Source organism: Chiloscyllium punctatum, chromosome 7, assembly GCF_047496795.1.
Source record: "Chiloscyllium punctatum isolate Juve2018m chromosome 7, sChiPun1.3, whole genome shotgun sequence".
Taxonomy (NCBI): Eukaryota; Metazoa; Chordata; class Chondrichthyes; order Orectolobiformes; family Hemiscylliidae; genus Chiloscyllium; species Chiloscyllium punctatum.
The window spans coordinates 21379785-21391832 of record NC_092745.1 but is presented as its reverse complement, the minus strand read 5'-3'; the positions used below and the strand labels follow the sequence as shown (position 1 = coordinate 21391832).

General features: G+C 45.9%; 1 protein-coding gene across 1 annotated transcript; it reads right to left on the bottom strand.

Moving 5' to 3' along the window:
- Nucleotides 1–696: 696 nt before the first annotated feature.
- Nucleotides 697–10415, bottom strand: LOC140479521 (immunoglobulin kappa light chain-like). The gene is made up of 4 exons (XM_072573338.1): nucleotides 10347–10415; nucleotides 9845–10160; nucleotides 9322–9413; nucleotides 697–1508 (listed from the first exon to the last, which is right to left on the bottom strand). The coding sequence occupies exons 1-4, from the start codon at nucleotides 10393–10395 to the stop codon at nucleotides 1180–1182; spliced, it is 786 nt and encodes a 261-aa protein (XP_072429439.1). The 5' UTR covers nucleotides 10396–10415; the 3' UTR covers nucleotides 697–1179.
- Between the last annotated feature and the right edge of the window lie 1633 nt (nucleotides 10416–12048).

Sequence of the window (12048 nt, the reverse complement as noted above, 5' to 3'; positions counted from 1 at the left end):
CAGGCTAAATTGTTCTTCATCTGAAATTTGAGAAGATTAAGGCCTAATCTTCATTGCCCATCACAAAGCCTATTCTCTATCCATCACTCAGACACACCTGCAGGCAACACTGAGTTAACACACACACAAACATACACACAGAATCAGGCAGCACTGAGTAACATGCACACAACCCTAGCTGCCTGTAGGTGTCTCTTTGAATAACACACCCACACTCAGAGTGAAACCTACAGGCAGCATTACGTAGTACACTCACTCAGAGAGACACCCAGCCTGCAGTGTCAGTGATTGGCCTCAGATCATTTCAGGTACAACACAGCATGCAGCAGAGAGTGCACAGTGCGATCCCATCACCTGGTTCACTCACTGGTTTAGACCAGTGAGTGAACACGGAATGCCTCAGATTGTAATTATTGAATCCCAACAGCTTTCAGTTTCTATTCTGTTTGGAATCTTGTAACCTCCACAGATTCCAGACCAACTGGATTATTTGAAACTGATTGCTGATTTGCTGTCAGTATCATCTACCATGGATTGACAGACCATGTAGCCAATTGTGACAATGTCATGCTGACTTGCAGCTAATCCGCTGAATGGAGTGGTCCATTTCCAAAGCACACAGAGACAGAGACTGAATCTTCATCAACTTTATTCCCTTTTCCAGACTGACATTGACAGAAAACAGACTGCAATTAACAGCGCAGACAGAGGAAGCTGCACAAATTCACAGCTACAATGGCTTTTGAGGAAAACACTTGTGGAGATTTTCTCAATAACATGAGAATCCTGCCCTTCAAATAGTGACAAAAACCTTAAAATGGAACTGGCTGCTGAGCAGGAAGGAGATCTGATTTATTGAAGCAGACATTTCGAAGGTTCACATTGTGTTGTACAGCTGACAGCCTTCAGCAACTGCAAGAGATTTTACTTGGTATCACAAATCAACCCTGTCCCAATCAAACAGTCCCAGAACAGGGAGAGCATGGGGTTTGACACAGCGTAAAGCTCGATCTACACTGTCCCAATGAACGACCTTTACTCCTGAACCTCAGAAGTGTCTCTGAGCCAGTCCTGAGAAGGAAGAGAGTTGAAATTCAGTGCTGAAAATGATCTTTGTCCTGCCAGCTCAGCCCTGTTCTGTTTAAAGTTGTGTCTCCTCTGTGGACTGTCTCCAACACTCTACACACATTCTGATCTCCTGATGCTCTTGCTGAGGGGAGAGGGGAGGGTCACGTGGGTGAGGGCACAGGAGAAGTGAGCGTTGGACTCCCAGTCTGACCCCGAGAGGGTCAGCAGGCTGCTGACACTGTAGGTGCTGTCCGAAGCTCGCAGGTAGTTGCTGGTCTGAACCCCGTCCGAAATGACTGCACCATCCTTCTTCCACTGCACCTCTAGCTCATCGGGATAGAAGTGATTGGCAAGGCACACCAGGGTGGCAGTGCCCTTGGCATCTACCTGCTCCGGGGAGGGGGGCAGCAGGGTCAGCTTGGGCTGAGAGTTGTCACGGCCTGAAAAACAATTTTAAGAGAGAAACAATTTTAATCCCTGCTATTCAAAGGGATTTTAATTCTCAGAATATTCACTGATAAAATGTTTGAATATTTGTCTCCAATACCTAATAAACCAGACAAAAGAATTTACATTTTTTTAATTGATTCTTGGGATATGAGTGTCACTGGCAGGAGCAGAATTTATTGCTCATCCCTAATTGCCCCTGAGAAGGTGGTGGTGAAAGAGAAGGGACAGTTTTGGACCATCGTTTGGGGAATGAATGTGGGCAGCTGGGAGAACTAAAAAATGGCGATCATTTCAGTAACAGTGATCAGAACTCAGTGAGATTGAAATTAGGGATGGAAATGGAGAACCATGGAGCAAGTGTGAAAGGTTTTATTTTACTGAATGTTTCGGTAATTTAGTAAAAGTGGACTGGAACCAGTGACTTGATGGGAAATCAGTGTCAGGGCAGTGGGAGCCCTCAAGTTACAAGACAGAGATCATTCAGAATCTGTTCCCACAAAGAGTAAGGGTGAGAAACCCAAATCTAAACTCTTAGCCTGGGATGTCAAAAGGCAACCAGTGTAGGGAAGACCAAACAGGGAAGGTAATATTGGTTATCTGGAGATCAAACCTGCAGAAAGCTGAGAGGAGGATAGAAAATGCAGGATTAAAATTGAACAGGACCTGAGGAAGGCAAAGAGCTGTAAGGATGAAATATGTCCAAGTGAATCAGGGAAATCCTACCGAACAAGAGGATTGGGGTAGTTACCAGTTGGGGTACCACAGGGGCCAGTTCTTGGTACCAAGTTATTCATAATATAATCGAGTCATAGAGTCAGAGAGACCCAAAAGGCCCATCAGCCCATTGTGTTCACATTTGTCAAAAAACAACAACCCAATAATTCTCATCCATTTTTCCAGCATGAGGGAATTAGATGCAGTATGTGTTCAAGAAGGAGTTAGATATATTTCAACGATCAAAGAATGTGGGGAGAAAGCAGGAACGGAGACTATGTTGGATGATTGGCCATGATCATATTGAATGGTGGAGCAGGCTTGAGGGGCTGAATGGCCTCCTATGTTGATGTTTCTATCTATTTCTCAGATATCGAAGGAATGTCTCTGTCAATTTGAACCTGGAAGTCACATGTGAGTGGAGGTGGAAGATGTGGCCATGGTGATTAATGAATGCGGGTCAGTAAGGTGGTTAAGAAGACACATGGGAGAAACTGTTTTTCTTTTTCCCTTGATGGAATGAGGGCATTGCTGGATCGGCAGCATTTATTGCCCATCGCTAATCACCCAGAGGGCAGTTTAGAGTCAACCACATTGCTGTGGGTCTGGGGTCACATGGTAACGATGACCGTTTCGTTCCCTAAAGGTCATTAGTAAATCAGATGGCTTTTTCCTGACAATCAACGATGGTCATCATTGGACTCCTAATTCCAGATTTTTTTATTGAATTCACATTCCACCATCAGCTGTGGCAGGATTCTAAGCCTGGTTCACAGAACATTATCTAGATCTCTGGATTAAGAGTTCAGTAATTATATGATTAGACCATTTCCCCCCTTATCTCATTATTGGTTGACAGTGAAAGCAAGGAGTTTGTTTATTCTGGAACTGTATAAAACCCCAGTTAGAGCACAGTGAGAGAACAGTGTACGGTTCTGGTCACCACATTACAGGAAGGATGTGATCCCACTTGTGATGGGGACAGAGGAGGATTTTGTCAAAAATGGGGAGTTTTAGCTTTGAGGAATGATTGGTTTGGCTGGGATTGTATTCTTTGGAACAAGGAGGCTGATGGGAGATTTGATCGAGGTGTAGAAAATGATGAGGGGCCTGGATAGAGTGGGTAGGAAGGACTGATTTCCATCAGCACAAAGGATGATAACCATGGGGAGAGATTGAAATTAATTGGACACAGAGTTCGAGAGGAATTGTGGAGTTATTGTTTTCAGCCAGAGGCTCGTGTGATCTGGGACCCACTGTCTGAAAGGGTTGGAGAGGCAGAAACCCTCATCATATTGAAAAAAAACACTTGGATATTCATTTGAAACAGTGAAGCCGCAGGCTTATGGAGCAAGAGCTGGAAAGTGGGATGGAGCTCGATATCTCTTTAACAAACCTCCAATTAAGCTAGTCCCATTTTCCAGCATTTTGTGCATATCCCTCTAAACCCTCCCTATTCATGTACCCATCCTCTTAAATGTTGTAATCATACCCTCCTCCACCTCTTCCTCTGGCAGCTCATTCTATACACACGCCACCCACCACGTGAAAACGTTGCCCCTTCAGCCCCTTTCAAATCTTTCCCCCGTCGCCTTCAACCTATGCCTCCAGAACTGGACTCCCCAACTCTGAAAATAATACCTTCTCTACTCACCCTTTCAATGCCCCTCATGATACTATAAACCACAAAATGGTCTCCGCTCAGCCTCCAACAATCCAGGGAAATTAGATCCTATTCAACCTCTCCCAGTAACTGAAAACCTCCAACCTTGGCAAAATTCTTGTAAATCTTTTCTGAAGCATTTTAAGGTTCACAACATTTTTACTACAGCAGGGCAACCAGAACTACACACAGTTTTCCAAAAGTGGCCGAACCAATGTCCTATACAGCCGCAACAGCTCCCAGCCAGTCAGACAAAGGAGAGTCTGAAGATGTAATCTATTTGGATTTCCAGAAGGCCTTTGACATAAGGTACGAGCCCATAGAGTTAGGGGCAAGGTACTGGCATGGACTGAGGACTGGAAGGATGATATAAAGCAGAGGGTGAGGAAAAATGGCAGCTGATGACTAATAGAGTTCTGCAGGTGTTAACGTTGGAAACATAACTATTCATGTCATGCGTTAACAATCTGAATGAAGGAAGTGAAGGCATTGTTGCAAAGTTTGCAGACGACATGAGATAGGTGGAGGGACAGGTAGTGATGAGGAAGTGGGAAGGCTATAAAATGTCCTGGATAGGCTCAGAGAGTGGGCAAAGAAGTGGCAGATAGAATACAGTGTGTTACAGTGTGAGGTTATGCACGTTGGTAGGAAGAAGAGATGCAAAGGCTGTTTTATAAATGAGGAAAGCCTTTGGAAATCTAAAGCACAAACCTCATTCACGTTTCTCTGAAGGTGAACAGGCAGGTCCAGTTTGTGCTTGGGAAGGTAAATGAAATGATAGCATTCATTTCAGTAGGGCCGGAATACAAGGACAGAGATGTACTGCTGAGGCTGTGTAAGGTTCTGGTCAGACTGAATTTGGAATATCGTGAACAGATTTGGGACCCATATTCTAAGAAACAATGTGCTGGCATTGGAGGGATTTACAAGAATGATCCTGGGGATGAAGGGCTTGTCATATGAGGCGTGGTTGAGGACTCTGGGTCTGTACTCAATGGAGTTTAGAAGGATGAGGATGGACCTTATTGAAATTTACGGAATAATGATCAGCCTGGTAAGAGTGTATGCGGAGATGTTTCCGAAAACAGGAGAGACTAGGTAACCAAGGCACAGCCTCAGAATGAAGGGCCGACCCTTTAGAGCTGAGATGAGGAGGAATTTCTTCAGCCAGAGGGTGGTGAATATGTGGAACTTATTGCTACAGAGGACAGTGGAGGACAAGTCACTGAGTGTTTTTAATACAGAGATAGACAGGTTTGTGATTATTAAGGGGATTGAACGTTCCTGTGGAGTAGGAAGGAGAATGGGGGTAAGAGGCATATCTGCCAAGATCAAATGGCAGAGCAGATTCAATGGGCTGAATGGCTGATTTCTGCTCCTATTTCTTAAAGTCTTCTGGAGAGTTTCCCCAAAACCCTGGAACACTGAACCCACTGGACTGTGAGTCCAGCTGGACCTGTTTATCATCAGAACTTTGCCAAGAGATGACCAAAGAGTGGAGAGAATTTGCACCTATGTGGGAATTTTAGGATACTTCCCAGCTCCTGGAATACCATGAGTGTAGGAAGTGTGGTCAGTGACAGCAGTTGGAGCTCCGGGTTTCGGAGTTTGAGCAGCTGCTGGTGTCAGTGTGGAGAGTCCGTAAGGCTGTGAGCTCCGTGGAGAGCACGTTTCTAGATGTGGTCACTCTGCAGCTTCAGAGTATGCAGGGAGAGAGGGAATGGGGGAGTAACAGACAGTCCAAAAGGACCAGGCAGCTAGTACACAAATCCCCGAGTGCATCCCACGTGACAACCAGGATTCAGTTCAGAATCCTGATGAGAATGATGGTTCATCTGGGGAGGGCAGCCAGATCCAAGTCCATGGCATCATGGGGTGGGCTCAGCTGTACAGGGGGGCACAAGGAAGACCGGAAGAGCGATCGTGAGAGGAGATTCGAGAGTGAGTGCAATCGATATGTGTTTCTGCAGCTGCAGATGGGAATCCAGGATGGTGTGTTGTCTCCCTGGTGCCAGGGTCAAGGATGTCACTGAGCGGCTGCAGAGCACCCTGAGGGGAGACGGGCAACAGGCAGCAGTCGGGGTCCACATCGGTCCCAGTGACAGAGGGAGAAAAGGGATGTGGTCCTGCAGTCAGAATTTAGTGACTTCGGGAGGGAGTTCAGATCAGGAGCTGAAAAGTAGGCATGTGCACATTACTCCCAGTGTCCTAAATAAGTGAGAATAAAAACAGGAAGATAAGACGGATGAATAAGAGGCTGGAAAGAGAGTCTAGCAGGGAGGGCTTTAGATTCTTAGGGCATTGGGACTGGCTGTGGGCGAGATGTTACCTGTACAGACTGAATGGGATGCTCCTGAACAGAGCTGGGACTGAGTTCCTTATGGGGTGATTTGTTGCAGCTGTTGGAGAGAGTTTAAACTGACTTGGTAGGGCTGTGGGAGCCAGGGGGGAATATCAGAGAGAAACACCAAGGTTCACAGAATCCTCAGTGTAGTCCAAAGATCACCATCAAGTGGAAAGTAGAAGAACAAATCTGCAAGGAATTTACAGGGTCTGTCAAATCACGACAGAGAGTTGTTATAAATGGGGTGGCTGGGGAGGGGGGAGCGGTTGGGAGGTGGGGAGGGGAAGAGCTTTAATTATCCTCACAAACTGGGATAGCAGCATTGTGAAGGGCAGAGAGTGGCCAGTGTTGTGAGAGGGTGCTCAGGTGACCTTTCTCCAGCCATGTGTTTCCAGTCCAATGAGGAAGGAGGCTCTGTTACACCTGGATCTTGGGAATGAGGAGGCGCAAGTAAACCAAGTGTCAGTGAGAGGACATTAAGGGAAGAGTGATCATTGTATCATAAGGTTGAGGGTGACCATGGAAAAGGAATCCAGTTTCGAAATGATTCACTTGGGAAAACACAGACTTCGTTTGGGTAAGAATACATCAGAGTGAATGAACTGGGGTTAAAGGTTGCAGCAAAGTCCTGAAGTAATAATGAACTCGAAGTTCAGGGTCAGTCGAGGTATATTCGTAAAATGGCACTCAATTCCTGGCTGTTTTGAGACAGAGGGGGTCAAAATATTGTAAATAAGAAAAGGGCAAAAGTGTAACTAGGGAGTGAATAGGTCCCCTTAAAGATGGCTAATTCACTTAGCCTGCACATTCCTGTACACTTTGGGCAATTTAGCATGACCAATCCATCTAACTTAGACATCTTTGGACTGCGGGAGGAAACTGGAGTACATAAAGGGATAGTCAATGTGGTTTTGTGGATTGGAAATCATTTCTCACTAACTTGATTGAGTTTTTTTGAAGAGGAAACAAAGAAGATTGATGAAGGCAGAGCAATTGACATTGTCCACCTGGATTTGAACAAAGCATTTGACAAGGTTAGCCATGGTAGACTGAGTAGGAAGGTTAGATCACATGAGTTCCAGGGTGAGCTCGTCATTTGGATAAAAAAATGACTTGTGGTAGGAGACAAAGGGTGGTGGTAGACGGCTGCCTTTTGGACTGGAAGTCTGTGACCAGCAATGTGTCATAAATATCAGTCTACTATTTTCATGATTTAAATAAATGATCTTGATATGAATATAGTAGGTAAGTTTAGTAAGTTTGCAGATTACATCAAAATTGGTGGTGAAGTGGATAATGAAGAAGATTATCTCACAGTACAGCAGGACCTTGATCAGTTCGGCCAATGGCTGAGGAGTGACAGATGGTGTTCAATTTAGATAAGTGCAAGATGTTGCATTTTGGAAAGGCAGGACTTACACAGTTAATGGTAGTGCCTGGGGATTAATGGTAGGACTCTGGGGATTAATGGTAGGGCCCTGGGAATTAATGGTAGGACCCTGGGGATTAATAATAGGACCCTGGGGAGTGTTGCCGAACAGAGTCCTAGCAGTTCGGATGCACAGGAAGGATGTTATTAAACAGTAAAAGGTGCAGAAAATATTTACAAGGATTTTGCCAGGAGTGGAGGGTTTGAGCAAGAGGGAGAGACTGAATAGTCTGGGGCTCAGAGGTGACCTTACAGAGATTTAAAAAACCATGAGGGGCACAGATTTGGTCAACAGCTAAGGTCTTTTCCTTAAGACGGGCGAGTCCAAATCTGGAGGCATAGGTTTAAGAGGAGAGCGGAAGATTCAAAAGGGGTTCGAGGAGTAACATTTTCATGCAGAGGGCGGTGCATATATAGAACAAGCTGCCAGAGGAAGTGAATGTGGCGCATACAATTACAGCATTTAAAAGACATTTGGATGTACACATGAATAGGAAGCATTTTGAGGGATATGGGCCAAATACTGGCAAAGGGGACTCAATCAGTTTAGGATATCTGGTCGGCGCAGAGGAATTGGACCGAAGGGTCTATTTCAGTGCCATACAACTCAATGACTATGAGAGGCTGGACCCTGAAGTGCAGGAAGCTGAGGGGTGACCAGATAGAGGTTTGTGAAATCCTGATGGGGTGAGATAATGTAAATAATTCAGGAGGATGTCAATGTTTTGAAGAGAGGGTAGAAAACACTCCCAAAGATTGTTCCAGGAATGAGAAACCTCAGTTATGTGATAGACTGGAGAAGAGATGGCTGAGAGGGGATTTGTTCGAGGAATTCAAAATCCGGACGGGTTTGATCAGAGCAAACGGGGAAAAAAATGTTCCAACTTTTGTAAGGATTTAGAGCTAGAGGCCACAGATTGGAAGTGATTGGTAAAAGAAGCAAAAGTCAAATAAGGAAAAAACATGTTCAGCCAGTGAGTGGTTATAGTATGGAATGCACTGCCTGAGAGTGTGGTGGAGGCAGCTTCAATTGAAACATTCCGAAGGGAATGAGACTGTTATTTGAAAAGGAACAATGTGCAGGGTGACAGGGAGCAGGCAGGAGAAAGACATTCAGTGAATTGCTCATTCAGAGAGCCAGTATAGACAGGATGGACAGAATGGCCTCCGTGTGCGCTGTAACAACTCTGTGATTGTGTGATTGAGCAGAGTTAAAGCTGGGGGAGGTGGGAGCTCGGTGTCTCACTGTGCTGCTGCTGCTGCTGCCGCTGCTGCTGCTGAGGTCAGTGAGATCAGAGACTGGGACAGGGAGCCAGAGCTCACATCAAACTCTGCCCGTGTGCATCACACTGAGACTGAAAGGAGGATACTCACTGAATTCACTCCATGCTGCAGGAATGGGACCACAGGCTGCAAATGGACAGAGGTCCTCCACACGGTGAGTAAAACTTACTGACTTATATCTTGCTGTTTAAAGGGGGCAATGGAAGGAAAGAAATACAGCTGGACACCCTGTTAGACACAGTGCTCCTCAATCAACCATTTCATTCACAGCAGCTCCCCACTAACACCTTCAACAATTCAGCAACTATATTTTAGAAAGTGTATTTCAGTATTGACAGGGTTAATAATGGAGTATTGAGGTTTACTTACTCAGTCTGAGCTTGGTTCCTGGACCGAACGTAAGCCACAGTGAGAGTTCCCAGTGCAGAGGCTGTACAAAAACCTCTGCTCTCTGCTTCCCTCTTATCACTGTCAACCTCTCTCTGTCACTGGCTGTCTCTCACTCACTCTCACCGTCTCTCTACCCCTCTCTGTCTCTCCATCATTCATGTGTCTTTCTCTCTCTGTCTCTCTGGGTTGTTTCCAGCTGGGCTCGGGAGGTTTGTGAAATTTATTTTTCGATGTTAAATCTTGCAGCTGCACTTCACATGTGGCCATGGAGTGTAAGAGGGAAACTTGAGGCTTTCAGTTAGCGTTGAGACACCACAGGGACTGGAGTGTGTCGTGGACAGTAACAATCTTAGCATGGGGTAATTTGTTCAGTTTCATTTAGATCTAACTGTGGGTTATGTCAGTCCAGGCGGTGGGACTGTGTGTCCATTATTATGCATTTTATATAACCATGGATGTGTCAGTACAGGAGGTAGTGCTTTATGTATTGAGGTTTATGTACAGGTCTGTGTCACTGTGTCGAGGGTTGCTGCTACGCTGCTGACAGTAATAGTCAGCGACATCCTCATTCTGAACGTTGCTGATTGTCAGGGTGAAAGTGGTCCCTGATCCACTGCCGGTGAATCGATCGGAGACCCCTGTGAATCGAGTTGTTGCACCATAGATCAGGAGAGAGGGTTTCTGACCTTCTCGCTGCTGGAACCAAGCAAGGTAGCTGCGAATGCTTTGACTGGCCTTACAGGTGAGTGTTGCGGTCTGGCCCAGTCCCACTGACAGCACTGGGGGAGACTGGGTCATGATGATGTCCCCATTGATACCTGAGGGGTCAGAGAGAAACACAGTGAACTCAGAACTGTCACAGAAAGAGCCTGTCAAATGAGAGATTGTTGGAGACACTGAGCATTCCTCTGGTTTCAGCATTTTCCCTTCAATTACAAGTCAGTGGAATTGGAGTGAAATGGAGAGCAGCTGAAGATTCAAGGTGGAAGGAGAGAGATTTGTACCTGCGACACAGAATGCCAGGGGCCATATCAGCTGGATGTGTGAAATCATGGTGTGTGCTCCTGTCTCTGTGCCTGGTTCCTGATAAACTCTCCCTTCACAGGGCTCTGCTTTATAAAGCTGCAGCCTGTGAGAGTCTGACTGGGTGTTCCTCAGTATGTAAATGGCATCAGGCAGAGAGAGACATGTCAGCCCCTCACACTTCCTCTTCTCTCTCTCTCTCTCTGTCTGAGAGAATCATTGATGTGAACAGCACTGAATGAGTCCATTTGGCCAATTGTGTCTGTGCTGGTAAACAGCGATCTGATGACACTAATCCCATCCTCCAGCTCTTGGCCCATTACCCTGGAGGCTGCAGCAACACAAGGGAATATCGAAACACTGCTCCAATGTCATGAGAGTTTGTGACTCAACCAGCCTTTCAGGCAGTGAGTTCCAGACTCCCAACACCCTCTGCGTGAAAACATTTCTCCTCAACTCTCCTCTCCCTCTCTAACTCTCCAACTCACCTGGCCATGCACTCACTCGTGTTCAGAAGGATGAGAGGGGATCTGACTGGAACATATAAAATTGTAACAGGATGGGGCAGGGAGGAGGTTTCCCCTGGTTGGGGATTCTGGAACCAGGGGTCACAATCTCAGGGGGATTGCGGGTAGACCATTTCGGACTGAGATGAGGAAACAATTCTTCACTGAGAGGGTGGTCAACCTGTGGAAGTCTCTACCACTGAAGACTGTGGAGGAAAGGAACTGAATATATTCAAGAAAAAGCCAGAGATAATTGTTTTGCATTTTAACAGCTTGAAGAGAATGGGGAGAAGGCAGGAATATGGCTTTGAGAGAGAGGATCAGCCATAGATCATAGAATGCCTACAGTGTGGAAACAGGCCATTTGGCCCGACAAGCCCACACCGACCCTCGAAGAAATGATGACATTCAAAAATTGATACAGCCATGAACATACTGAATGACAGAGCAGACTCAAAGGGCCGAATGGCCTACTGTTGCTACAAATTTCTATGTGTCCATGTCTGTGTTACCTTCAATCTCTGTCCCAGGTTATTAAGTCCTTTACTCATATAAAAAGTGCCATCCTACCCACCTGAATAATCTTATCCCTCTCTATCAGGTCCCTTTTAAGCCTTCACTGCTCCAAGGAAAACAACCCTAACCTTTCCAATCTTTTCTCAAAGCTCACAATCTGGCAGCATCCTGGGAAATCTCTGCCCCCTTTCAAGTACAATCACATTCTTCCCAGAAAGTGGTGACCAGGACTTGTCCCTCTCTCTCTCTGACCCACATCTGCCACTTCTTTCTCACTACCTCTTTCTGTCTCTCCCACTGTTGATCTCTTTCATGTTCTCTCCTTCTCTCTCTCTCTCTCACACTTTGTCTCATCGTCACTCTCTCCAAATCACTGATGCTTTCTCTCTCCGTCTCATCATCTGTTTCTCCATCTCTCACTGTCTCTGTTACTCGCTCCCTCTCTCACTCCAATTAAAAGCCTCCAATTGTTATTTGTCACTCTCTATTCCTCCCTCTTTCTCTCTCCTTCCCTCTCTCCCTCCCAAGTTACAGTCTCTCTCCCTCTCTCTCTGTCATTCTAAATCTACCCATTCTCATGTCTCTCTCTCTCTCTCTTTCTCTCTCACTCAACCCTACCCTCCCTCTCAACTCTCTTCATGCTTGGTCTCACACCCATCCT

Coding starts and splice junctions, on each gene's coding strand:
- LOC140479521 (XM_072573338.1), bottom strand. CDS start 10,395: ATGATTTCACACATCCAGCTGATATGGCCCCTGGCATTCTGTGTCGCA. Junction 9,414..9,844: donor CGACACAGTGACACAGACCT/GTACATAAACCT, acceptor GACAGTGATAAG/AGGGAAGCAGAGAGCAGAGG. Junction 1,509..9,321: donor AGGAACCAAGCTCAGACTGA/GTAAGTAAACCT, acceptor ATTGTTTTTCAG/GCCGTGACAACTCTCAGCCC.